Raw genomic sequence first — 27,755 nt, forward strand, 5'->3', positions numbered from 1 at the left:
CCCAGTTTTTATCTTCTCTCAGTTTCACATACCCTGGCACCACCCCATCAGGACCTTGTCACTGAAGAACAACCTGCTGGTCCAGGTCACTTTCCTCTTAGGGCTGTAGTGAGGATCAATAGCCTATTCTAATCAGACTTTCAGAACTTACAGTAAGTGCCCATAAGTATTAGCTATTATTATCCTTATTACTTTTCACCTCTAAAGATGTCCTAAGACACAGAAAGCTGATTCTAGCTCACACTTAGGGTCTCAATTTAGATAAATTTAACGGTGTTCAAGTTTTACCATTCAAGCCTCTTTAAAGTGGTTTGCCATCATAATTGTTTTTAGGTATAGCTCAGTAGTATTAAGTTCATTTCTATTAGTGTTATACAATTTCCTTAATGCTTTAACTTGCAAACAGAAAGCCTAAACAACTCCCCATCTTCCCATCCCGAGCCTCTGGGAACCACCATTCTACTTTCTGTCTCTGAATTTCCTCACCAAGTAGGGCCAGGCAGCATTAGTAGCTGGGGTACTTCACTGAGCACAATGGCCTCAGGGTTATTAATGTTGCCCTTTATGTCAGAACTCCCTCCCTTTTAAGGGAGAGTAACAGTCCACATTTTGTTGAGCTACTCATCTGTTAATGGCCACTTGAGTTGTTTCTGCTTTTTGCCTACTGTGAATGAGGCTACTAGGAATAGGGGTGGTTTCAAGACACTGCTTTAATTCCTTGGGGTACAGACCCCAGATGGAATGTTTGGAGGAGCCTCAATTTGATATTTCCTGCTGTGGAATAATGCTCTTGTGCACTGTAAAGATAAGTCACTTGAACTGGTTTAATAAAATGCTGATTAGCCAGTAGACAGGCAAGAAATACAGGCAGGGCAACCAAACTAAGAATACTGGGAAAAGGTAAGGGCAGAGTCAGGAGTCACCAGCCAGATGCAGAGGAAGCAAGGTGAGAACGCTGTACTGAAAAAAGGTACCAAGCCACATGGCTAAACATAGATAAGAATTATGGGTTAATTTAAGTGTAAGAGCTGGTTAGTAATAAGCCTGAGCTAATGGTCGAGCATTTATAATTAATATAAGCCTCTGTGTGGTAATTTGGAAGTGGCTACCAGGTATTTGGGAATTGCTGGAGGGACAGAAACTTCCACTTACGATTTCTCATATGGTTTTCTTCTTCTTCTTTTTTTTTTTTCTTTTTTGTTTAAGGATGTATTTATGTTTATTTTATGTGTATGAGTATTTTGTCTGCATGTATGTATGTGCACCACATGTGTGCCTGGTGCTTGCACAGATCAGAAAAGTGTCAGATACTCTGGAACTGGAGTTACAGAAAGTTGTTAGCTGTCGTGTGCATGCTGGGAATAGAACCTGGGTCCTCTTCAAGAACAGTAAGTGCTCTTAACTGTTGCCATCTCTCCAGTCCCTCCTATATGGTTTTCTATTGTAACTGTATCACTGAATTCCCACTGCAGTACCCAAGGATTACATCTGTTCTACACTCACCAACACATATGTGTGGATTTTTTCTTTTATTGGGGCTAATATACCTGAAGTGGTATTATTCTCTAAATTTTATCCACATTCATACATTCAAACATACACCCACACACATATAATCAGCATCTGTTATTAGCTACTGATACCTAATTTTCTTTATGTACATCATACACTATCATGTCCTAGTAAAAGCCAATATGTGCGATTGTGTTTTGGCTATCCAACTGGATTATAAGATCCTTCTTTATTCCTATAACTGTTCAGTATTAAAACTGCACATGCGCATACACATACACACACTGAAAAAGGAACCAATTATGCGTCCAATTCATGATCAATGTCAGTTCTACTTCTGCTCTTTTTATGCCTTACTAATCTAGAGAAGCAGTCTAGCAAGGAGGCAGGGTGACATATGCCTTTGATCCCAGTACTTGGGAGGCTGAAGCAGGCGGATCTGTGAGCTCAGGGCTGCCTGGTCTACAAGGCAAGTTCCAGGCCAGACAGGACTACATTTTTTAAAAAAGGAGGAGGAGAAAGAGAAGGAGAAGAACGATAGAGGAGGAAGAAGGAGGAGGAGGGGGAGGAGGAGGAAGAGAAGGATAAAGAGGAGGAAGAAGGAGGAGAAGAGAGAAGATGAGGAGGGGGAAGAAGAGGAGGAGGAGGAGAGGAAATGTAGCAAAGTGGGTAGCAGTTTGAGCTCTGATCTGATACGGACCTGAGTTCAGATCCCAGCTCTGCCCTTTATTAGCTGTAATGTTTTAAACACTAAACTCTGACTAGTGGGGATGATACATGCTGTGAGAATAAGTGTGCATGTAAAGCACTTAACCAGCCTAACAACCACAATCCAGTAACAATCGTTATTATGTTCATTATAAAGTCAATGAATTCTATAAGTTATAATGGCAAATAATTTCTCTAAAAATACCTACTTATACAAGGCAAATGTGAGAAAATGCTGCCAGAACCTGTGTGGACTGAGCAGGTATGGCAGCGCACACTTGCCACCCCAGTACTCCAGAGCATGAGGCACTAGGATGGCATGTTCCAGGCAAGTCTGGGCAGCACAGTCACGACTGTCTTAAAAAGCTTTGTTTTTCCACTTGGACTAATTCAATTTTGAAGTGAAAAAATTAAAGGTTCAAAAGCTTTACTGTAAGATTCAAGAAGCCTAACATATGTATTACTTATTGCCACAAATATTGATATAGTGTAAATATTAGATCATTAGCAATCTTGCCATGTTCTATTAAAGTTTTTAGAGTCAATGCAGACCTAACTCTAATAAATTGATGGGTTTCATTTTTTCTAAGCAATTTGACATCTGGCAGAGGAGAAGACAGGCAGGTTCCTTGATGCAGAGATTCTGTTGTTGAGATTTCAGGAAAATTTTCCACATTGCACAGGAGGCATAATATGGTTTTTCTGTTTGTCTTTGTTCTTTGAGACAGGTCACTATAATTCCAGGTTGGCCTGGAACTCACTATGTAGCCTGCACTAGCCTTAAACTCACATCAATCCTTCTGCCTCAATCTCTAAAGTACTAGGACTCCTATAATAACATATCAGAATACCACACAACACTGAAAATAATACACACATAAACCAACAGTGATCAGTCTCCATCAAAATATAAAGTAAGATACAAACAATACTGCTTCACTTATAAGGACAGAATATGCAAACTAATGCTAAGATTAACATAATATGTTGGAGTATAGGGAGCATAGCTCAGTGATAAAGCACATGTTTAGCATCTATCTACCAAGTCCTAGGTTCAACTCTGAGCACACACACAATAAAATCAAACTAGGACTAGAGAGATGACTCAGCAGTTAACAGTACTTGTTGCTCTTGCAGAGGACCTGGGTTCATATCAGCACCCACATGGCGGCCAATAATCATCTGTAACTAGTTCCACAGGATCCCAATGCCTTCTTTTGACCTCCCTGGACACTAGGCATACATATAGTAAACACAAATATATGCAGGAAAAACATTCATACACATACAAATAAATGAATAAATAAATCTTAAAAGGAAAAAACTCAACTACAAAGAATGTATAGCTAAATAGAAAACAGGATGGACAGATAAACAGAAAACAGAACACATAGATAAACAGCAAACAGGCAGTTACTATTTCACTTGTTTGTGGGTAGTAGACACATTGGCGTTCATTTTCACTCACTACATGTTACATATTACATATGTAATTTTATATAAAATTTCACAATAAATCTGTCAAAAAGTTCCTGAACACTTACAGAATTTTAAAATAAAGTATTTACTTGTTCAATCAGGGCGTTCCTTGCTTCAATGGTCTCCTTCAGCAATTCCGGATCACTTGCTTCCAAGAGGGGTTTTCTCTCAAAGTCTTTTCCATCATCAGAGTTAGAATTCCAAAGAAGTTTTTCTTTGTTTACTACATCCACCAATCCTTTGAAAGTTTTGGCTTCACCAATTGGCAGCTGTAAGTCAGAGCATGCTTATATTGTTAAATGATACAAATGCAGAAGCCCATCGGCGACAAAACCTACCATTATACCATTTCCCTCAAATCTTAACTGTTTCAACCAAAATCTTTAGCTGTACTTACTTAAGGTTTGAGTTTGCTTCAAGAGTGTGTATGCCACAATAAATTGATGGGGAAATAGAAGAATGGGATATCAATTAACCAATTACCTGTAGAATCAGAGGCTTCGCCTTTAACTTCTCCCTGATGCTTTCAACCGCATAGTTAAAACTAAAAAGAGCGAGGTCACTTGTTAGAAACACAGTAAAAGCCTCTCAAAACAGGCTTAAGGACATTCTCTAACATAGCACTTTATTCTCTGTAATGCTCACTCTGTTCGTTTCCAACAGGGCAGTATCTTAAACAAACCTGATAATTCAGGCATTGTCCTCCTTATCACTAGAGACACTTAAGTCAGTCAATGAGTACGTCTACGGACTACAAGAGATTCTAAGTGGGAAAGGTTCAAAGTTAGTAAATGTTACAGGTTGCTGTGCCATTAGTAATCAAGGGTACTTTAAACAGAGTTGCCAAAGAAGCCACATAACTACAAAACTACACAACTGTGGTCTTGGGGAATGACAGTCTAACTTTTACCACTGACCAAGATGTCTTCCTACATTTCCTCTATAATCTTTAACATTCTCAACTCATTCCTGTTCACATTTCACCAACTCCTTCATAAAATTTTTGATTCTCTGTGTTGTTAGAACAATGTATCTATAAATGAGCCTTGATGCAGTCACTGCATCTCAGTGTCAATCATTTTCTGCTTTACATACAGGACATTCTCCTTCCCACTTCCCTTTTGCTGAGCTTAATACCCACTGACTAAAGAAAATCAGAGGACACGGAAAGACACCGTTCTCTGAGTTAACCATAAGAAACAACCCTACCCTCTAACTGTAACAACTAGGAGGTCACAGCAGCCTTCAGGAGCAAGGGGGATGCGGCAGAGCTCCAAAGAGAATCAGCGGCAACAGCAAGACTGCACCCCATCAGGATTCTACAAAATGTGCTACATAGACCCGCACGGCTCACCACGTAGCAGATCTCAATGACAACTGCTTTGAAAATTAGACTTTTAATTCCATAAAATAATTATACTTTATAACTATATATCTATATTATATAGATAGATATATAGATAGATAGCTATCTAAAGCATATAATTATACTTTAGAATTGCTTTTTCTAAACCTCAGCTACACGCCATGACTTCTTGCTTTGCTTTCTAACCTTAAAGCCTAGGAAGCACTCTTCACACACCTTGCTCCTGTCTTGTCCATCTTGTTTAAAAAACAGATCCTGGGTATCTTGTGTTTGTCAGCTTGCTTCCACACGGTCAGAGTCTGTGCCTAAAGCAAAAATTGGAGAAAGTGCTGTGGCTGTTGTGAGACATGGGGTGAACAGACCCATGAATCTGTGATAATGTGGAATTGGGCCTGATGCTGGCAGAGTCAGAACCTCTGCCGTCTATTTCCAGGGACCTTTTTTGCTCCCTGGAGAACACAACAGAGAATATGATGAAGAGATTGGAAGATACTTCATGCTGCTTGAGAACAGTGCTTCTTTTTAGGTGAACTAGGTTCCCACACAAAGTGATTTAAAATCCAGAGGATACCCAGAGCTCTCAAAAGGGAATTTAAATCACAACCAGAAGACCAACTTTTTGTTTCCCGTCATTTTCCCCAGTCTGTAATAATGAACTAATTTGTTTTAATTACTATTTTTTTAAATAGGTCTCAAAAGCCTAGGCAGGCCTAGAACTTGCTACATAGCAAGGCTGCCCCTGAACTCCCGATCCTTCTGTGTGACCTCCAAGTGCTGAGAGTACAGGCAGGTGCCACCACATCTGCTGATGTCAGCTTTTCATATGAAAAGGGGATTTTGCCTTGAGGAATAAGTAAGAATTAAAGCACTATTATGATAAAAATCACGTATTTCACTGAAATATTTGAATGTTCATGTGAACCAATAACATGTGAGGGATAGACTACTACCTATATTAATAAGTAATTCATATATGCTTTTTGTATAATTGATTTCATTCCTACACACATTAAGTTTATATATAGAGTCTGATTCTATTAAATTATCTGTACCTCATGAAGTCCTAAGGCCTGAGAAGCATGAAAAGTCTATGAAATGTTCAGCTGTTTATTTGTTTAGGTAAAATTTATACACAACAAAATCCATAGACTAAGCATATAGATAGAGTTTTGATCAGCAACAGACCTTGTGTAACTACTACTCAAATCAATCCATAGAACATGCTGTTACTCTGGGAAATTTTCTCCTATCTCTCCGGCCCTCTGTGATAAACCAGTTCTGATCCATCAGCACAGGTACATTTCTATTCATGAGTTTCATATAACTTAGTATGGCTTCTGATTTAGCCACCTTATCCCTTTACGCAGACAGATCAACTTCTTGATCAATCAGGGGATGTGCACTTAGGTAACTGCTAGCTTGGGGCTGCTATTGTGTCTAGACACTGTAAACATTCTGAACAACTCGCGGTGAAAGATAAGGAAGTATTGGTGGATTTTGTTTATTTGTTTGTTTGTTTTTTGAGATAGGATTTAACAAGTCTCTGGTGAAAGATAAGGAAGTATTGGTTTGTTTGTTTAGTTATTTATTCATTGGTTTTTTTGACACAGGGTTTCTCTGTGTAGCCCCGGCTATCTTGGAACTCGGCTCTGTAGACCAGGCTGGCCTCAAACTCACCTGCCTCTGGTCCTGAGTACTGGGATTAAAGGCTGGGGTGCCACCACGGCCCAGGTGAATTTTTGGGTTTTAGTGTAGGTGCATATGTAACTTTATAAGAAACTGCCAAACAGCCTTCTAGAGGCAGTGTATTGTCTGCCTGTCCTATCAACAACTGTGAGCGCCAGCTGACCCCTCATCAATATCTGCTATTGCTCTTTGAGTCTGAGTCACTCTTCAGAGTACAGAATGGTACCTTCCGTTGATACCTCCTTCTCAAAAGCCCTGCATGGGGACCGAGGACATAAGTGGATATGGCTGGGTCACAACGGTAAGTTGGAGACATGGTGATAGCTGCACTTATTTCCAAATAAGGATCTTCTCCTAAATGACCAATTCTAATGATCACATTCAGGAAATTTTAAGCTTCACATATATTTTCACATAGTATATAATTCAGATTTCTGTTTTCCTCAATGATGTCTTCTAATTTATTTTAAATTTAGGATCCAACCAAGAATTTAAAAAATAGATTCAGTTCTCATGATTCTTTAAAATTCTTTTATCTAGAACTAGAGTTCTATCAAACTCTCTGTGAGTGTGAGCCTAGCTTCATCTATATAGCAAGTTCCAGACCAGCCATGATACATAATGAGACCCAATTTGAGACAAAGTAAAGCAAAAAACAAAAATGAAAACAGTGTAATTCATTCTACTAGCAATAAGCTCTATTAACAAATGCATTTTCAGAATTTTCTCAAGGACTTCAGTGCACACCTGCATGTCTGAGGGAGAAGGCAGAAATGCTGCACCTGAACCTAGGCCCCCAGACAAGGCAGCGAGGCACTCTAGAAACGAACTACCGCCCCCCCACCCCAGAGTTGTTACATTAACTGTGAGGAGACAAGTATTCGTGTGTCGGCACTTGCACATGGGCTGCGTCCCCTCCACTGTCTTTTACGGTCGCTTCTATAGCCAACAGTCTATGAGGTAGGGCCTCCCTTGGAGGGAGAGGTAGGTTTGCTGACTGCTTAAAAAATACACTGTCTGTCTGTCTGTCCTCCAGAGCAACACGGAGGAATGCTAACTGCACATTGTAAAATATTTCCATTCCTCTTAGCCTGTCACATGACCAGCTGGCCCTGACTTCTTTCATGCCACTCTCTAGACTAGGACTTGAGGGGAATGTTGACTCAGTGGTTATTACATGTAGACTAATAAAGTCCCCTGATTCTCACCGGTGGTTACTACATGTAAACTAATAAAGTCCCGATTCTCACCCAGTGACTTTGTAACTTCTGACAGAATTCACGAAACTAACGCAGAGGAACTTGTTAGTTTGAAATCAACAGAATTCCAGGCTCCTCACAGTTCCCAACATCAACCTTCATATTTTCTAGAAGAAACCAACTTTCTGTCCATTGTGAAAAACCTGAGATCATGTTTCATTACTAAATTCCAACTTCCTTTAACCACAACCTGATTTATGTGGATTTACCAAATAAAGGGATTCAGTTAACCAATTCTGATACGGTCTACATTTTTAACCAATCCCACTGTGGTCCTCCACTGGGCCCGGCTTCACTCTGGCACGGCTTTACCTCTACACCAGCGGAGGCATCAAACACAGCCACTGCGCCGTCCAACACTCTCAAGCAGCGCTCAACTTCCAGGGTAAAGTCCACGTGACCTAAGAAAACATAAGAAGTACTTAAAATCCTCAAAATCCAAACAGTCCCATGGGTCAGCAATGTCACTCGTGAGTGCATACACAAAAGAAGGTGAAAGCCTGAAAGAAGTGCCTCAAGAAGCTATTTGTACACCCACATTCATAGTGAACAAACAAAACATGGTACAGACAGTGGCCTCCGCACACCACGGTTCTGAATCTGGAGATACAGCTATGGGCTGAGAAGACTCAGGGAAGAACGGTGTCTGTTCTAAACATGGACAGACTTTTTTCATGTCATTATTCTCTGAACAACATAAAATAACAACTACTTACAAAACAATCAGCTATATTTGGTGCTGTAGGCATACAAGAGGATGTATATGGGTTATATGGAAATATTACGCCATTCTACAAGTGATTTAAGCATCTACAAATTTTGATATCTACATGGGATCCTAATATCAATTCCTCATGTATACTGAGACAAGTACAGACACTTGGAATATCATACAGCCTTCAGAGGAAAGAATTCATGTTACATGAGGACTTTATACTAATAGAAATGAATTAGCCAATCACAAAAGGATAAATACAGTGTGACTCCACTTACAGGAGGTGTCTAGAGCAGTCATGTGAACAGATGTAGAAAGCAGGATGGTGGGGCCGGGACACAGGACAGCAGCTGTTTACTAAGTACAGAGTTCCAGTTCTAGAAGATGAAACACTCTAGAGAGCTGTTTCACAGTGACATGAATATAATAAATGTGATGGAGCTGTACACTTAAAAATGGCTAAGATAGGAAATTTAATGTTTTTGACCGTGATTAAAAAAACAAAAACCAGGAAAACAGCCTCAGTGACACAGCAGCATCTCTGCCTGGTGAAGCTGCATCATACCTGGTGTGTCAATCAGGTTGACCCTGTACCCTTTCCAGTCAAATGTCACAGCTGCTGACTGGATGGTGATGCCTCTTTCTCGTTCTTGAGCCATAAAATCTGTCACTGTGTCTCCATCATCGACATCTAATCAGGGAAAATAGGCCACAGGTTAGTTCAAAACAAGTGCATCTTACTGGTTCTCAGAATCTGCCCAAAATACTCAGTTACATACCTAGAGTCCTTTATTTTCTCTATATAAAATCCTCATAAGAGAAAAAGCTTTTTCAGGATTAGCAATTCTGTCATGAAAGTTTCTTTTTAAAAAAATTCTAAGGGTGGCAGTGGCACATGCCTTTAATCCCAGCACTCCAGAGGCAGAGCCAGGTGGATCTCTGTGAGTTCGAGGCCAGCCTGGTCTACAGAGTGAGATCCAGGACAGGCACCAAAACTACACGGAGAAACTCTGTCTCAGGGGCAAAAAGAAAAAAAAAGCCGGGTGGTGGTGGCGCACCCCTTTAATCCCAGCACTCGGGAGGCAGAGGCAGGCAGATATCTGTGAGTTCGAGGCCAGCCTGGGCTACAGAGTGAGTTCCAGGACAGGCTCCAAAGCTACACAGAGAAACCCTGTCTCTAAAAACCAAAAAGAAGAAAAAAAAAATCTATGAAACCGCACACTTTCACTTTAGTCCTGGCTTCATGTTCCTTGCTCCCTCTGTGCCCCACACCCCTTGCTGGGGGGTAGAGTAGCTCAGTGGAGCCCACTGATTAAACTCCCTCCTTACTTCACTCCTGTTCCTACCATCCTGATGATCTGGTCTGCACAGTACAGCTAACCTACCAGCATTTCCCTTACACACTGTTACCAGGACAAAAAGAAGCAGGATATAAAATCTAGTCCAGCTTGATAATGCCAAGTAGCAGCCACATGGCATGAGGAACAGAAAACATCCTTCCCAAGTTAAGTTACCCTTTACAAGGACTCTCACTGCGAAGTTTTCCAGAGCAAGGATTTGTCTGCAAATAAAGCCTGAGGTAAAGTCTTCAGTATAAATCCAGGCATAAACTTAATCCTGAAAGCTCACTCAAATGATTCTTGAATCACACCTTTTATTCTGACTAAATTTACAGGCAATAAATACATGAAAGTTATTTTTACCATTCAAAATTCATGAATGTAAGATATCAAACCATTATACTACCATTTACATCAACGGAAGATCCCTAACATGGCATCTAGCTTCCCTTCACACACACACACACACACACACACACACACACACACACACACACATACACACACACCACACACACACACACACACCACACACACACACACACCACACACACACACACACACACACACACACACACCACACACACACACACACACACACACACACCACACCACACACACACACACACACACACACACCACACACACACACACACATACACACACCACACACACCACACACACACACACACACACCACACACACACACACACCACACACACACACACACACCACACACACACACACACACACACACACACACACACACACACACACACACACACACCCCCCTAAATGCCAACCTCAGGGAAAATCAAGAAATGTATTTGCAACAGCTCCAGCTATGCTGTGTATTGCTGACCGGCCTGGAATTCACTATGTAGTGCAGGAGAGTCCTGAACTCACGGAGAGCCGCCTGCATCTGTCTCCCAAGCACGTGGATTAAAGGTGTGCACCACCACATCTGGCTAGTGTTATTATGGTTATTATTCTAATCAACAATAGGAACTCTGGATCATCAAGCTGTACAGTTTAGTTTTTAGGCCTACAGAAATCTAAAATAAGTTCTTGATGCTTCAGATTTTGAAGCACTTCCAATTTCCAGTTTTAGATTTTCCAAAACAGGAATGCCCAATTAGTGACATCCATGTAAATATTCCTAAACTAAAAATTGTAACACCTGAAATATTTCTGATATCTCACTCACAATGGATAAAGGACACTTAACCTATATTGACTTCAAATACACTTAAAACTGGTAAAAACTTTTTATAATTTTAAAAAGTTGAAACTTAGAAACTATACACTCACTTCAGGTATCCAAATTGGGGGTGTGAGGGAGGATTACCATCAGACTTATGAAACAATAGAAGCCTGACAATGCCCCACATCTTGCTGTCAGTTGTATGCTCATTTAGAATAATGAAAAATCCAGGTGGCCACATGTTTAAGAATCTACCATCATGAAGACTAATCCTAATGTTCTTTTCCTCTATTAAGCATCAAGTCTGTTACGTTTCCAAGTGTCCAGGAAGATGGCTCCCAATAGGAACATATCATAAACTAGATCTCCTGAACCTACCATGGAACTCAGCCAGCATTACTTAAAAACAGAAACCCCTGATCTAGGCTCATGCAAATAACACTTTTAAAGTCAGTCACACACACACACACACACACACACACACACACACACACTCACTCACTTATATGTACACACTCTCTCTCTTTTTTTTTGTTTTTTTTTTTTTGTGTGTGTGTGTTTTTTTTTTGTTTTTTTCGAGACAGGGTTTCTCTGTGTAGCTTTGCACCTTTCCTGGAACTCACTCTGTAGTTCAGGCTGGCCTCGAACTCACAGAGATCTGCCTGCCTCTGGCTCCTGAGTGCTGGGATTAAAGGCGTGCGCCACCACCGCCTGGCTGATATGTACACTCTCACACTTTCACTCTCTTTCACACACAGATCTACTCACACACACAGACATGAAAATGAAAAATGGACCAGTTGGGAAGAAAGGGGTCAGCAGGAGGGTGTGGGGGAGAAAAGAAGGTAGTGATGGAAGAAAATACTTTATATGAGCACATGAAATTGTTAAAAAATAAACAAGGAATGCACAGAAAAACTGATGAAAATAAAACTAAAAGGCTGCTCTGGGGAACCATGGTGCAAGCCTGCTAAGAATTAACTACAATTTCAAAAGCTACAATTGAGCAGTGAGCTGCAGACCTCAGAAAATACAACGCTAAGGATTAACAAATCGTCTCCTTTTCCATAAGAGAATTTGACCTTAACTTTCTAGTTTTTTTCTTATAAAAATCAGACAATAGAATTATGTCAACTATGTGGCTAGGACACATACACATACACACACACACACACACACACACACACACACACACACACACACACACCCCAAAATAAAACCTACCTTCTTACTGGTAAACTCTATTGACTTGGAAAGAATTACAGTTTGGAGTTATATACCTTGGGCTTCCCTGAGTGGGGTATGGAATGTCCCTGATGCAAATCCTGGAAACTGTAACCGAGTCTTCTCACTAGGGCGCTCTTGTACAAAGAAACATCTAATGCTAAATGTGATTCTGTCCTACAACCTTCCAGGAGGCCAGTGTCAAATGAGGCCCATGACAGCCTTGGGGGACTCAATGCTCAGTTAAATCTCAGAAGACCCTCTGGTGGTGTTGCCAGCTACCTTATCTTAATGTGTCGTTTAGACATCAGAGACTCCATGCCATACTCTAGTTGATTTCTTTTGCTAGTGGGGGTTGGGGAGAGGAGGAATCCATTCTAACCTCCCAATGCTCTTGTGTATCCAGAATAGTACAAGAATCGTTCTGTGGTGGTAGTTTTCCCTGCATCAATATGAGCCATAATTCCAATATTACGAATTCTGTTTAAAAGGGGGAAAAAGGCATGCATTACAAGGTGCATATTACAACCAATATATCTATGCTGTGCAAATTTTAAAGATGATTAGTATTCTTATAATATATATAATTATGTACAAAGAAATGCAGAACATTTGGGTTTTATCATCAGCATATATTAAGTATCCATAATAATGAACTGTACTATGACATTATCATATATGTATGTGATGTACTTTGGTCATATTCACCCACACCACCCTCTCTTGTTCCCTACCCACTCCCACTGATGCATCCTACCACATTATCAGACAAAATAGCTAAGTAACAAAGGGGTTAATTACAATCTTAAGAATATCTTATATACATCTGTTACATTAAACAATCTTAATATTTAACTGAGAAAAAAATCTCTTGAGATCCATCCTAACATTTACATAGAAATTATATAAGTCACTAGGAAAGCCTGTCGAAGACGACCTGTAACCTTCCTCAACAGCCCACAGGAAAGCAGTGTAATGGCAGGACTTACTTGGCCACAGGAGGGTTAATGACAGAATGAAGGGATTTGACATCATTTCCTACTACACCTAATAGGAAGAAAATTGAAATCAATCTGTTAAATTAATAAAAATTTCTCTGTAATTTATAAATAACATACAAAATAATTTAAAACAAATACGTTCCAAATCGAGCTAAATAAAATGCAATTATTTAAGATTTATCTTTTGCCAATACATAAGAAAGTTATAGTTGATAGTAGAAATTCTGGATACCAATTTCTTTTTTTAGCCTACACCCATGAACATCAATTTCTAAATCAAATCCTTAAAACAACACAGATTTATTTCAATCAGTGACTTATTACACCTCTATTTACAGAACTGTAGCATTAGTGTTGGTAACAATATAATAGAAGGTCACAGTAGGTCCTAAGTAAGAGGGAAACTCTAAACATGCAGTCATGTAAATCTGCGTTTTCAAGTCTTGAAGCATTCAGAGTGATCATGAGCTGCCATGCAGGTTCGAGCCTCCCTTCCCTCAGCTACGCCAGGCCTGGTGCCTTTAGAGACAGATGCCTGAGTGGAATCAGTCATAGAGGCCGGAAGACCCGGAGACTTCTAAACAGCCAAGCAGTGTTTCTCTTTTGTCTTCTTCCCTTAACGTTTTCTGTGGTTGGTTTGCTTTGGCTCGGGTTTTTTTGAGGCAGTGTCACACTATGAAGCCTTGGTTGGCTTAGAACTTGATACGTAGACCAGGCTGGCCTCAACCTCACAGAGATTCTCCTACCTTTGAATTCTGGGGTTATAGGTGTGCACCACTGCACCCAGCTTTTATTTAAGGTTTTGAGGCAGAGTCCTGTATGTAGTCCTGCCTAGAGTTAGCCTCTCGAGCCTTCTGTCTCAGCCTTGTTAGTACTAGAATTTTAATGTGAGCCACCACACATCCATATGGTAGTTCTTACGTGAAAAATGTCCACAATGATGACTCCATGCTAGCCTAAGTTTCAGTAATTATATTGAAACAACAACAGTTTTACTTGTGAATTTAATTTCTACTTTCATGCAATTTAAAACAGGTCTTCTAAATTTCTAAAATAGAAAGTTTTAGATTTTCAAAACCTCATTGGGCAATCTAAAGACCAAAAGACAAAGTGCATGCCACAGTTAGATTAGCAGGGGCAGAATACAAAAGCCTGCATACAGGCTACCAATGTAACCCACGAAATTCATATATCCTTGTAAATCAACAGCCAACCAGTATTATTTCACTTCATTATTTGCACACAATAAATATGGTATAAGAGCAGCAAAGAAAAAAAGTTAAGCTGTTTTCATCCAGTACTGTATGTTTGCTCACTTCAAACACAGGACGGCCATGAGGAACGGCACAGTAGTCAGTTCCTGGACATCCCAGAGTCTAGCCGTCATGCACCTAATTTAAACTATGCCAGATAAATATGTACAAGCTCCTTCTAAAACTCTTCAAAATAAATTTTCCTAGTAAAATCTCTATGGACAGAAAGCATGTTAACATAAAAATCAGCAATGAACTAGAAAGTAAGTGTCTTCCAGGTGGGGTACAAGCCCACAAGCAGACTCACACACTACACGGGGAGCCCCTACCAAGCCCACCACTCTCCCTCGGCTCAGCTCATCAGAGGCCCAGCAGAGGAGGAGCATAACTCCACTAGGACCAATTCCTCCTCGCATCTACCAAAATACTCTCACCTAATCATCTCAAGGAAATAGCCAAGAAGTTAAAATGGGTTAGAAACCACTAAAAAACAAGATTCTTTAAGAAAAAGAGCATGAAAGAAATGTGAGAGAGTAGAAAACAAGCTTTTCGGGTAAAATTAGAGGAATCTAACATCTGTACCTGGTGGGGAGCTGTAGTTTCTTCTAAGAGGCACCCGAGTCTTTGATCTTTTTAAAATTGCTCTTATTCTACAGTAACACATGGTCTAGCAGAGAGAAAAGGAAATGACATTAATTTTATTTTGGCACTCGATATCAAAAGTGGAATATAGAAAATACATATTCTTGCTGGTGCAGTGACGCATGCTTGTAATCCCAGAAATCAGGAGGCTGAGGCGGGAAGATGCAGAGCTTGAGGACAGCATCCACTACAAAATAACAATCTCTCGCCGCCGCTGGCAGTGGCGCACACCTTCAATCCCAGCATTTGGGAGGCAGAGGCAGGCTTATCTCTGTGAGTTCGCGGCCAGCATGGGCTACCAAGTGAGTTCCAGGAAAGGTGCAAAGCTACACAGAGAAACGCTGTCTCAGAAAATGAGAAAAAAAAAAATCTCTCCATATCCTCTTTCAAAAGAAACATGTATTACTCAGAATGCTACTCGAGTTACTTTAAACTAGCAAAATGAATTGACAGCCTAATGACTGCTGGAGCCCACCGAGGTTTCCCAGTGGCTTTACCCAGCAGGACTGCATGGGAGGTTGACTGGACCACGGGCCTGAGTACAGCGTGTTTGGAAGAATCTACACTTGACTGTACCTAGCAAGGGGGAGGGCTTTTGCCCCTCCCCCGGCACTGTTATAAAAAGCCCTATTGAGTAAAGTTCTGGGCCAGTGAATAAGAATCCAGGCCCACCCGGGGCTATCCTGTGTTTCTGTTTCTCTCCCCTCTATATTTGTATCTAAATCTCTTATCCCTCACTCCTCAAGAGTCCCTGGGGTAAATAAATGTGGGGGCTGGTCTCCCACAAATGACAAGGCATGTGTCATCTGGGTTACAGGCTCTCCAAAGCTCCCTGCTCGGTCACTGCTGGAGAAACAGCCCAAACACAGTCCCAGCAGGTGAGGGACAGAGGGCATGGTTCCGCTTGAGGATTCATATTTGCACTACACACTGAAAATGGGAGTTTACAAAATAATATATGGAGCTCTAGCCTGAGAATAAAGCTTACAGGGAAGATGCTGCTCATGAAACATGCGGCAAATGTCAAACTGCCTCAGAGAAACTGGCTTCCAAGAGCTCTGCACAAAGTTTCACCTTAACTATTTAACGATGTTATAGCTTGACATACTGTTGCAGACCTTTACTTCACAGATGTTTCAACTTAAGGATACTTAAAAATACATATACAGCACACTCTTAGTTAGCAGTGTAAAGGTTAGCATTAACTACTGCTATTCTTGGAAGAGACAGAAAACACCAGCCTCCTCCAAAACAATTGACATTTTATCACCTCATGAGAACAGCATTTAATTTTGTCTGATGCTCTTTTCATTGCTAAGGAAATTTTTAAATTGCATTTCCAATTAAATTAAGGTAGTTTGACCAAACTAAATTTGGAATGATAAGTTATACTAAGCCTCTGAGAAAAAAATAATTAGGCTAATAAAGCACAATAATTTTTGTAAGAAAACACTTACACTGAATACTTTCTGATGATTCACTGCAAAAATCCTCCAGTGGGTAAACATTGTGGCCCTCTAAAATGTTAGTCTTGGGGGTTGGGGATTTAGCTCAGTGGTAGAGCGCTTGCTTAGGAAGCGCAAGGCCCTGGGTTCGGTCCTCAGCTCTGGAAAAAAAAAAAAAAATGTTATTCCTGAGAAAAGAAACAAACAAAATTATAAAACTAAACATATACATTACAAGTCAGTAAGGCATATATAAGAACTAGGATTGTATGTTTTAGAAAATAGGAATAATTTTAGCTACCAAAAACTCAATGCATCATTCAAAAAGTCAAACTTTGTATGAAATAAAATAAACAGTTCTTAAGCTTAAACTGTCCCCCTTTAAAAAAAAAAAAAAAAAAAAAGGCACCTTAATTCTTAGCGCTAGGGAAGGCTGAGAGTTTGGTCGATACCTGTAACCCAACCCTGGAGAAGCAGAGGAAGGAGGCTTGCCAAGTTTGAAGCCACCTGGCCTACATAGCAAGACCCTATCTCAAAGAAAAACAAACAAACCAACAAAATGTCAAGATATAATTGAAGCACAACTTTAAATTTTTAAAAATTAAAAAAAAATAAAAATCTATTTTAAAGATATAAAATTAAGTATTTTAAATATTCTCATGTAAACTTGGTAGTTTCTCATTGACAACAAAAGCCTATCTACACATTCTGATTTCCTTTTTACCCATACATATGTGAAAATAGAACACATAGAGATACACCAAAGCGAGCTGCCTTCCTGTGATTAGAGAAACAGAGAAGCTCTGCTTTATATTCACTAACCCCGAGGTGTCGCTCCCAGGCGGAGCATTTGCTCAGTGTGCCCGAGGTCCTGGGTTTGACTTCAGCACTGCAATAAGCCCCTAAACCCACATTTATCAAGTCTTCACTGGGCCAGAAGTACAATATCAAAGTGTGACAAGAAGACTGAAGTATCTAACACCCTAGGACATTGGGAGACAATGATAAGTCAGTTATGCAGGAAGTCCTGCTGAAATCGTCTTCCTAAGCCTGTATGTAATCTCAGAAGTCACCAATTCCTTTTACCTTATTTCCTACGTATGTCTTGAATCTGTTCCAAACGTCAGAGTCCAAGCCTCATCTTACCTCTCTAGTTGCTAAAGTAGGAGACACTTGTCTTCAGTCACTGACCCAGTGCTGTCAACAGAGAAAAGCTGACCCACTATCCTTGCTCAAGAGACACAGGCCATGATGTCAGAGAGGCACAAGCGACAGCTAGCAGACTGAAACTGCTAAATATCCTTTTATTTTTATTTTTTTGTTTGTTTTCCGAGACAGGGTTTCCCTGTGTAGTTTTGTGCCTGTCCTGGATCTCCATCTTGTAGACCAGGCTGGCCTCGAACTCACAGAGATCCGCCTGCCTCTGCCTCCCTAGTCCTGGGATTAAAGGCGTGTGCCACTGCCGCCCAACTCAATACTGCTAAATATTCTAGGATCCACAGCGCATCCACCTCTGACAAAGAACAAAATGTTAAGTAGGCTGAAACCCTCCTTGCAACTCACTGATTCTCAAACAGTGATCTACAGACTCGAAGACTGTTAAGACCTTTCAAAGGTCAAAATTACTTTCATAATAATACTAAGACACTAACTATCCTTTTCAGTATTCACATTTATATTGGTTGGGTGGTAGGCAAAGCAGGGGCCACCTTGGTATATATACAGACACTGGCAGCAGAATATATTATTAGTCAGCCAGAGGTGGTGGTGATGGTGGTGGTGGTGGTGGTGGTGGTGGTGGTGGTGGTTCACACCTTTAATCCCAGCAGAGGCAGCTGGATGGATCTCTGGGAGTCCAAGGCCAGCCTGGTCTACATAGTGAGTTCCAGGACAGCCAGGACTATAAAGAGGCCCTGTCTCAAACACCCTTGCTGGGAAGAAAAAAATAGAATATATTATCAGTTACTATATTATTAATGATCAAACAACTAGTTTAATAATTTCAATCAAGAATATGCATGCTGGGCTGAAGACTGCTCAGTGGTTAAGAATGTGTGCTGTTCTTGCAGAGGACCTAAGTTCAGTTTGAAGTACAGCACCCGCGTTGGCAGCTCACAAATGTCGGTGACTCTAGCTTCAGAAATTCTGACATCTTTGACCTCCATCATCTCCACAAGCACCAGCACTCATGTGCACATGCCCATACAAACACATCATTATTAAAAACAATACAGAGAAATCTTTTTCAAACTAAAAAGATGAATACGATTGTTAGCGTGAAAGATGGATCTGGGAGGAGTTGAGAGTGGGTATGATCAAATTACATTGTATGGCCGGACGGTGGTGGCACACACCTTTAATCCCAGCACTTGGGGAGGCAGAGGCAGAGGCAGGTGGATCTCTGTGACTTTGAGACCAGCCTGGTCTACAGAATGAGTACCAGGACAGCCACGGGTACACAGAGAAACCCTATCTCAAAAAACCAAAAAAAAAATTGTATGCATGTATAAATGTCCCAAATAAAAATTATGTTTTTTAAAAGAATATGCTTGATACAGTAAAAATTCCTCCATTAAATCATTTTTTAAAAGATTTGCTTATTATGCAGTGTTCTGCCTGCATGTGTCCCTGAAGGCCAGAAGAGGGCACCAAATCTCACTACAGATGGCTGTGAGCCACTATGTGGTAGCTGGGCTTTGAGTGCAGGACCTCTGGAGGGGCAGCCAGTCTTCACCTCTGAGCCATTTCTCCAGACCCCCTCCATTAAATCTTAACCCATAATTATACACTTATTTTTAACAGGCAGTGAAATCAAAGGATGTTGACTATGTTGAAAGCTAATCAGCCACCTTTTTTTTTTAATGGAGCACGGTTTACTTGGAAAATTGCTCTTAGACAAACTAGGATAGTCAGACTTAAGATACTTAGAAATTTATCAATTAACCAACTGACATAATTCATTTCAAAGAAAGCAACTACCATTTATATACTGCCACAAGTTCAAGCCTTTAAGTGACAATGAGAATTCTGGAAAATTATCATCTACTAATATGGGCTTGACAGTCTGTCAAGACTTAAGACTTTGTGTGAGGAGAACAATGGTGATATTAATGATTTTGATATTACATGATTGGGGCCACCAAGATAGCTCAACAGGTAAAGGCACTTGCCACCAAGCCTGACAACCTGATTTAGACCTCTGGGACTCACAGCATAGAAAGAACTAACTGCCCCAAGTTGGGAATTCCTTCTCGGCACTCGAGGGTCAGTTTGTCCAAGTCCGCTCAGGTCCTAATTCCCGGATTTAAAAAAAAGGGACTCAAGAATTTAGGGAATTAAGCCCTGAGTTTCCACAAAACCAAAACTAACTCTTGCTCTCCTGGCAGTTGGCCCAGCAGTTTTACTTTCCACGTAATAAACGTCAATGAATGGTGCACACATTAGCGACGGGACAGACACAGAAGGATCAGTCGCCCTTGAGAAAGAATGAAGAAAAACGTCCCTAATTCTGCAGGCATCACGGGCTGGGGCTTCTGTGGCCAGCTCTCAGCCGCAGGTACGAGGTCAGCAGTGCCCCGCAGAAGACCGGGTCGCCGCTGCACAGCGTGGCACCCACAGAGCACTTGGTCGTGCACCAACGACTAGCTCCTCTCCGCCAGACTGCGGGGAGCAAGGGGCGCCCGCCACTCCTCAACTGCCAGCGGCCTCACTTTACAACGCCCCACCGCCTAAACCACCCTCATACCTGCAGAATGAACCTACAGACATTCCGGGCGGCGGAGCCACAGGCAGCAGCCTCCTCCACTTCCGGCGGTGCGTCAGCTAAATATAGCCTGCGAGCAACTTCCGCTCTTCTGCCTAGGGGCGGAGAGCCGCCCGCCTGGGAACGGCTGTGTGGCGCTCGCGCTTCCCTCGGCGTCGTTAAAGGGTTGCCCTTTCCTGTTCCGCCTTACGCCAAGTGTGCTCGTGGACCAGCGAGACCCAGAAGGTTTTTGGCCCCCGGGAGGTCGCGGACGGCTGCTCCGCGGCTGTCATCATGGTAAGGAGGTCGCCGCGGGCGCTGGCGACGGAGGGCGTCGGGGGGTTAGCGTGGTTGGACTGTCGGGGCGGGAGGACGGTGGTGGGCGGAACTGAGACGCTGTGGAGCCTGATGTAGACTCCCGGAGCGAATGCTTCGCTTCTGGACGGGGAACACAAGAGAGAGAGAGTTCACTACTGAAGTCCTAAGCGTGCTAGCGTGGCGTCAGTGCCAGCCTAATGGCTTGTGACACTAACCCTGTATAATGAGCATCAGTGGCATCACACCATTTTACTGCTCAGTAGTAAACCTACAGTCTTTGAAAAAAAAAAAAATACAGCAAGTAATTTACGGAACCAAACCTACCCGTCCCGACTGCCTGCCTATTCTGGATATTTCTCTACAAAACGGAATGCCTCATACCTTTCTTGTAGTTGCTGCACAGTTTATATGATAGCAGTTGGAAACACCACCCGTAATGGGTTTGTTTCTTAGCATTACTGTCACTATTTTATGGGTTCAAAATATAAATAATTGCTGACCACAGTTTCACTATTACATTAATAAAGTGAAACTATTTAAGATGCAAAGGGATCCCATACAATTCTGACAACGAGCGAAATAATACACCCACCACGAAAGACAATATAGCAGTAGACAGTTTCCGTATAGAGATCTGGATCCAACTATATTTATTGCATCTTTATTCCTAATCACCAAAGGGAAAAAAGTCCAAATATTCATCATCTGGTCAGGGAACAAACAAATGAGTTTTTTTTGTCCACACACTGGGACACTACCCATCATGATAAAATATTTAAGCACTGATAAACACAAGGGTTTATTCCAGTTGAAAGAAGCCAGATGCAAAAGGCTGTATGTTCTGTAGATTGCATTCACTGGGAAAAAGTAAACGATATAAAGTTGTGCTGGCCGTGCTGGCTCTCGTCTTTAATCCCAGCACTACGGAGGCAGAGGCGGTGGATCTCTGAGTTCTGGGACCACTTGGGCTACACAGAAACCGTCAACAAAAACCAAAGAAAAGGAAAAAAATACAAGGTTGAAGAAGGGGAAAGAAGACAGACTTCATAGTAGCACAAAAGGACGTTTTGGGGTGATGGAAAATAAATATGCCATCTTGATTGTAATGGTTACCTACACACCGACAACTGAAAATGGCAAATTTTGTTTTATGTAAATTGGTTTTGGTAAAACTGACAAATTTTCTTTAAAAAAAAAAAAACTGAAAATAATTTACATTATTGTCCATAGAAAAAAGAATGAAGTCTTGTAGTTTTCTCATCTTTTTTGGATTTTGGATAAATCCCTTCATTGAACAGTAGCTTTTCCTGAGATTTATGCAAGTGTAAACACATGAACGATGTCCAAGGTTAAAATATATTTAATTTACATCATTTGAGTGGGTAATAGTGCTAGAGTCAAAGTAACCTTTCTTAAATCATTACAGCCACAAAATGAATATATTGAATTACACCGTAAACGCTATGGATATCGTTTGGATTACCATGAGAAAAAGAGAAAGAAAGAAAGTCGGGAGGCCCATGAACGTTCAAAGAAGGCAAAAAAAATGATTGGCCTGAAGGCTAAGCTCTACCACAAACAGCGCCATGCCGAGAAAATACAAATGAAAAAGACGTAAGTGGTCCCATCTGACTCTCATGATCAGGTCACACCCATTGGGTAATAATTACCAAACACATTCTGAATCTCTTTCCTTCCTGATAGTATTAAGATGCATGAAAAGAGAAACACCAAACAAAAGGATGATGAAAAGACCCCACAGGGAGCAGTACCTGCCTATCTGCTGGACAGAGAGGGACAGTCTAGAGCAAAAGTACTTTCCAACATGATTAAGCAGAAACGGAAAGAGAAGGCGGTAAGCAACAAAAAATTAAATCTTTTTTACCTGAGAGAAATATTAATTAAAATTTGAGGTTCTAGGTTTATCTCCAGTTTAATTTGGAACATTAAGGGAAACTACTAGTACCATTATTTGGATATTGAAGTCTTAGAACATTTTGTAAATTTTTTATTTTGATGATGAGGAGTCAAGATTTGCTTATTTTTATTTTATGTGTTTGTTTGCATGTGTGTGTGTGTGTGTGTATGTGTGTATGTGTATTTATGACACATGACGCCAACAAAGGCCAGGAGATGATGTCAGATCCTCTGGAACTGGAATTATTGTTATGAGCTGCTGTGTAGGTGCTGGGAACTGAACCCAGGTTCTCTGAAAAGCAGCATTTTAAAGGCTCTTAACTGCTAAGCCATCTCTCCAGCCACAATTTTGTAAATTTAGTTTGATAGAAAAAAACTTGTTTTGTCACCAAGGTTGATATATCCCATTTGAAAAAATTTTCGAGTTTTAAGTTTTAAGAAAATATATCAGGGAGCTGTGGGTGTAACTCAGTTGGTAGTGTTTCCCTAGCTTGTCTGTAAACCCAGCATTTGGGGGAAGGGAGAGGCAGGAGGATCAGAAGTTCAAGTCATCCTTGGGCAAATAGCAAACTTGAAACCAATTTCGTCTACATGAGACCCTGCAAGCCATTAGAATGCCATATATCTTTTAATTAAAAACAAAGTAAGCAGTGAACCTTAAAAATTCGGTAGTTAACAACTTCCTACATTTGAAAATCCCTGATGCTGTGCTACAGAGAGAAAAACACAACTTTGTTTTTCTAGCCTTACAGTGCCAAAATTGGTCTAGTGGAAATTTTCCAAAGGGATTTAACTAAATAAAAATTCAAAAGTTCTTTTAGCATTCCTTTTACAGTTATGGACAAACTAGCTAAAATTCTGTCCCAGTTCAGAAAGAGCACAGATATTTTTAAGTAACTGAATAGATTGATTTAAGAAATCTAATAAGGCCGGGCGGTGGTGGTGCACGCCTTTAATCCCAGCACTTGGGAAGCAGAGCCAGGCGGATCTCTGAGTTCGAGGCCAGCCTGGTCTACAGAGTGAGTTCCAGGAAAGGCACCAAAACTACACAGAGAAACCTTGTCTCGAAAAACCAAAAAGATAAATAAGTAAATAAATAAAAAATAAAAATCCAATAGGAAAATACACAGTATTAAAAGGTTTTTTTTTTCAATTTGTAAATATCTCAAATTAGAATGGTGTGACTAGTAGTGGTTATCCACTCAATAGATTGAATTAGTCTAACTGCAAATAAAAGAGACTAGAGTTCAAGGGATTGTAAGTCATTCTTGGCTGTCAGGTCAAGTTGCTTCTAGAACCCACGTCTTAGTAATATTAGTCCAGATTTTTCTCCATTGCCTTACACTACTGTAGCTTTGGAGGATTTGTTTTGTGTGTCTGTGTATTCTGGATGGTACAAAACATCTGATGATCAGGCTCAAAGTCCATTTTAGGGAAAAATACAAAGAAATTAGGTGGAATCTGTTCCCTAGTAGTGTGCTTGTAACTAGTAACAAGGACATACCATGTGTTTAAGTCGTTGCTTTAGTGGGATATATTTTGGGTCTGTAATGATGTATGAACCAGATCATTTATTTAATGTATTCAGGATGTACGAACTTAACTGGTTTGCTTAATTCTGGCTTGTGCGGAGACAGCACAGACTTCTCCGAAACAGTTGAACAGCAGCTGCAGTGTGCTGAGTAGTTCAGGTGAGGCGAGTCTCCTCCTCTGACTGAAACACCTGACTTACTATCTCTCCTTACAATGTAAACACACACTTTTAGGGAAAATGGGAAGTCCCTCTACCCAAAGTTCGTGCCCAAGGAGAAACAGAAGTATTGAAAGTTATTCGAACAGGAAAAAGAAAAAAGAAGGCATGGAAGAGGATGGTTACTAAAGTCTGCTTTGTTGGTGATGGTTTTACAAGAAAACCTCCTAAATATGAAAGATTCATTAGGCCAATGGTAAGTTTCTGTGAGAGTGTGATGACTTAATGTTAGCCCCTTATTAAATATTCTTGGATAAAGTGTAGTTCAGTTTCCTGAAATTGCTAAAATTGATGTGAAGAACAGCTTGGCCAGCATTTTGTGATGAAAAACAGCTTGGATAGCATTTTGTGCTATTTTTAAGTCATTAGTGGAATTACTTAGCATTTTCCCCTGAATCTACACTGAATCTTAACTTCAGATTCATAATAGATTTGAAAGAATTTTTATAACACATTGCCAGTGGATTCTTATATTTAAACATGATACATTAGGCTCTTCATTTTTTTATAGTCATATTTTCCTTATTCATCAACAAGTAAGATGCTATATGCCTGAAGTGCTAGGCCTCAAGCACGGGCCTTTGATATCAGCACATTAGACAATTGAGTAAGAGTGTTTGCTTACACCAGGTGGGCGTGGTGCACACCTTTAATCCCAGCACTTGGGAGGCAGAGGTAGGCAGATCTCTGACTTTGAGGCCAGCCTGGTCTACAGAGTGAGATTCAGGACAGGCACCAAAACTACACAGAGAAACCCTGTCTCAAAAAACAAACAAAAAGGATGTTTGCTTACATTTGGTCTTAGCCAAAAGACCTAAAAAACATTGGACATAGCTGAAGTTTAATGAGGTAAATATCTTTTTCACTCCTTTTGAGTATATTCTATATGTAACCATTTTTATTTTTCTAAGGAACTATAAAAGTGGCTTAATTTCTGTTGATAGCAGTAATGACAATATCTCCACAAACTAATCCCCTACCTACAATTTCCCCTCTTGCTTTGAAAAATGTGGAACTGATTTTTCAGAATCCTTTTAGAGACTTAATGTACCACCATAAGTCTAGCCTGCTTGGAAACAGGACTGTTGGGATGTGGATCCTAATGCTCAGTCTGAATTCTCGTCATGGGTTCACATGCTGCAGTCACTGCCAGCAGCCATGCTCTTCCCATCAGCAGTGCAGATCCTCACTCCCCAGCTCACTTACTGCACCACGGGTACCTGCCTGGCCGGCAGAGCCCAGAACATTTACTCACTCTTAATTTGACATCATTTTCCTTCCATCCCCTCACAGGTAATAAAGCAAGGCTGCATAGTGTGCTGACATTTAAAGGACTGTACTGATAGGTCCCCATTCAGGTCTATAACAAGACCTCTCAGAATATTCTCTGGTCTTTGAATCATATTGCCATCTACATAAAGAAAACTAACACCTTCCTATCCCTCTTTCTTCCCCCTCTCTAAAGGTAGTTCATGTATTTGGAATTTGAAATTGGAACCTGTGGGCTTGATTCCATATACCACATATGATTTAATCTAGAAACAAAATTCAAGCCTACAGACCCTTGTTTCCTTAGTCATTGTGAAGATGGAGGGCTCTTTTAAGGTTGTCATGTATAAATGAGCTTATTGTGAGCTCTGGCATATAGTAAGCCTTCAGTAAGTGTAGTAATAAGGAAAAGAAAAATACAAGTATTGACAGAATACTCTTACATAGGAAAACCTTTTGGAGTCTGTGTACTTCTTCCCACCACATTTATCCACTGAGATATTTAGTCTGTAAAAACATTAGTATCTTATCTGATCTTTTAAGACATGATTTATCCCCTAGTTGAGATGATTAGAAAAGATGAGGATTCTGAAGACCCTGTTTACCATTTGGACTCATTCTTATGGTTGACTTACTAGGGCCTGCGTTTCAAAAAAGCCCATGTCACACATCCTGAGCTGAAAGCTACATTTTGCCTGCCAATACTTGGTGTGAAAAAGAATCCATCATCCCCATTATATACAACTCTGGGTGTGATCACCAAAGGTACAGTTATTGAAGTGAACGTGAGCGAGCTGGGCCTTGTGACACAAGGAGGCAAGGTTATTTGGGGTAAGTAAAAGTTTAAATATGGGGTTGCTTTCCTCGAGTCCTGACGCAATCACTTATCTAAGTGATCAAAGCATACAATTTTCTTCTAATGTGGAAGAGTCAAGTATGTTGGTGGTAGAGAGATGAGGTCTTTCCTCATTGATTTAGTTTCTGCTTTTACTGCCCAGATCATCCCCAAACTTAGATGTTGTTTGAAAAGGAAGATATTGTTTAAAATTGGTTGTTAAATTGATTAGAAATTTATTAAAGCAAAATAAGTTATCATGGAAAGTAGACACTAATATAATGTATTGATAAAATGGAGCTGGCTGCTTTTTTTGAACATTGTTTACATAAACTTAGAGTACAACTTGATCTTCAATTTGTTTATCTTACTTATTAAATATGGTAGTTAGAAATATTTTAGACAATAGTTTTATTCTCTAAAGTTACTTTTCTTAACCTTTCTTTTCTTCCTTGGGTCTTGTTTTCCACAGGAAAGTATGCCCAGGTTACCAACAATCCTGAAAACGATGGGTGCATAAACGCAGTCTTGCTGGTTTGATAGTGACTTCTATCTACTGAAGACTACCCACCTGTAGCAAGACACCATCACTGTGGGTTTGTGACTACTACCAAGCTGTCCCCCCTCTGCAGTCATGAAGGGCTATTTATTACATTGGAAAGAAAAATAAAAACTGCTCAGTTGTACAGTTAGTCCGTCTGCTGTTTGGTGCCTGAGGGCTTACGTGTTGATAAACGTTAGTGACGGAATAGCACGCATACAGATAGATGTGAACAGAGTGTGCAGACAGCAGCGCAGGTCTGTCATTACTGGAAATCCCCGTGTAGTTTGAAGGTCCCATAAAGGTAACCAACAATTAGTGGGTAGGCTAGGAATTTGTTCAAGTATTTTCCATCTCATTGCCATTAATCCTTAAAAAAATGGAGCATTTTAAACTAGTGGTAATGTTTAAGTTTATAAAATACTACATTAAAAGTATGTGAGAAGGTAAATTAGACCGAAAAAAATTCCACTTGTAATTAATACTTTATGTAGTACTTCCGTGAACTCAAGGGTACCTCTACCATTTTCTATATTCTAAAAATAGGAT

The 27,755-nt window shown here is 40.5% G+C and overlaps 2 protein-coding genes across 3 annotated transcripts in view; one reads left to right on the forward strand and one right to left on the reverse strand.

Moving 5' to 3' along the window:
• The window catches only part of Gfm2 (GTP dependent ribosome recycling factor mitochondrial 2), a 37,431-nt gene extending 16,758 nt beyond the window's left edge, over positions 1-20,673 (reverse strand). The window contains exons 1-10 of one of the 2 annotated variants that reach the window (XM_028871691.2): positions 20,580-20,673; positions 16,847-16,995; positions 15,330-15,414; positions 13,483-13,540; positions 12,876-12,973; positions 9,291-9,416; positions 8,323-8,411; positions 5,282-5,370; positions 4,183-4,243; positions 3,789-3,968 (exon numbers count right to left, since the gene is read on the reverse strand). In XM_028871691.2, the coding sequence (XP_028727524.1) occupies positions 3,789-3,968; positions 4,183-4,243; positions 5,282-5,370; positions 8,323-8,411; positions 9,291-9,416; positions 12,876-12,973; positions 13,483-13,540; positions 15,330-15,414; positions 16,847-16,897 (837 nt within the window). In that variant the 5' untranslated portion in view covers positions 16,898-16,995; positions 20,580-20,673. The other variant, XM_028871692.2, reaches the window with a different exon arrangement.
• Positions 20,674-20,759: 86 nt separating this feature from the next.
• Positions 20,760-27,357, forward strand: Nsa2 (NSA2 ribosome biogenesis factor). The gene is made up of 6 exons (XM_028871690.2): positions 20,760-20,873; positions 22,321-22,508; positions 22,599-22,749; positions 24,578-24,757; positions 26,469-26,661; positions 27,138-27,357. The coding sequence occupies exons 1-6, from the start codon at positions 20,871-20,873 to the stop codon at positions 27,203-27,205; spliced, it is 783 nt and encodes a 260-aa protein (XP_028727523.1). The 5' UTR covers positions 20,760-20,870; the 3' UTR covers positions 27,206-27,357.
• The last annotated feature ends 398 nt before the right edge of the window (positions 27,358-27,755 follow it).

Source organism: Peromyscus leucopus, chromosome 11 (genome assembly GCF_004664715.2).
Source record: "Peromyscus leucopus breed LL Stock chromosome 11, UCI_PerLeu_2.1, whole genome shotgun sequence".
Taxonomy (NCBI): domain Eukaryota; kingdom Metazoa; phylum Chordata; class Mammalia; order Rodentia; family Cricetidae; genus Peromyscus; species Peromyscus leucopus.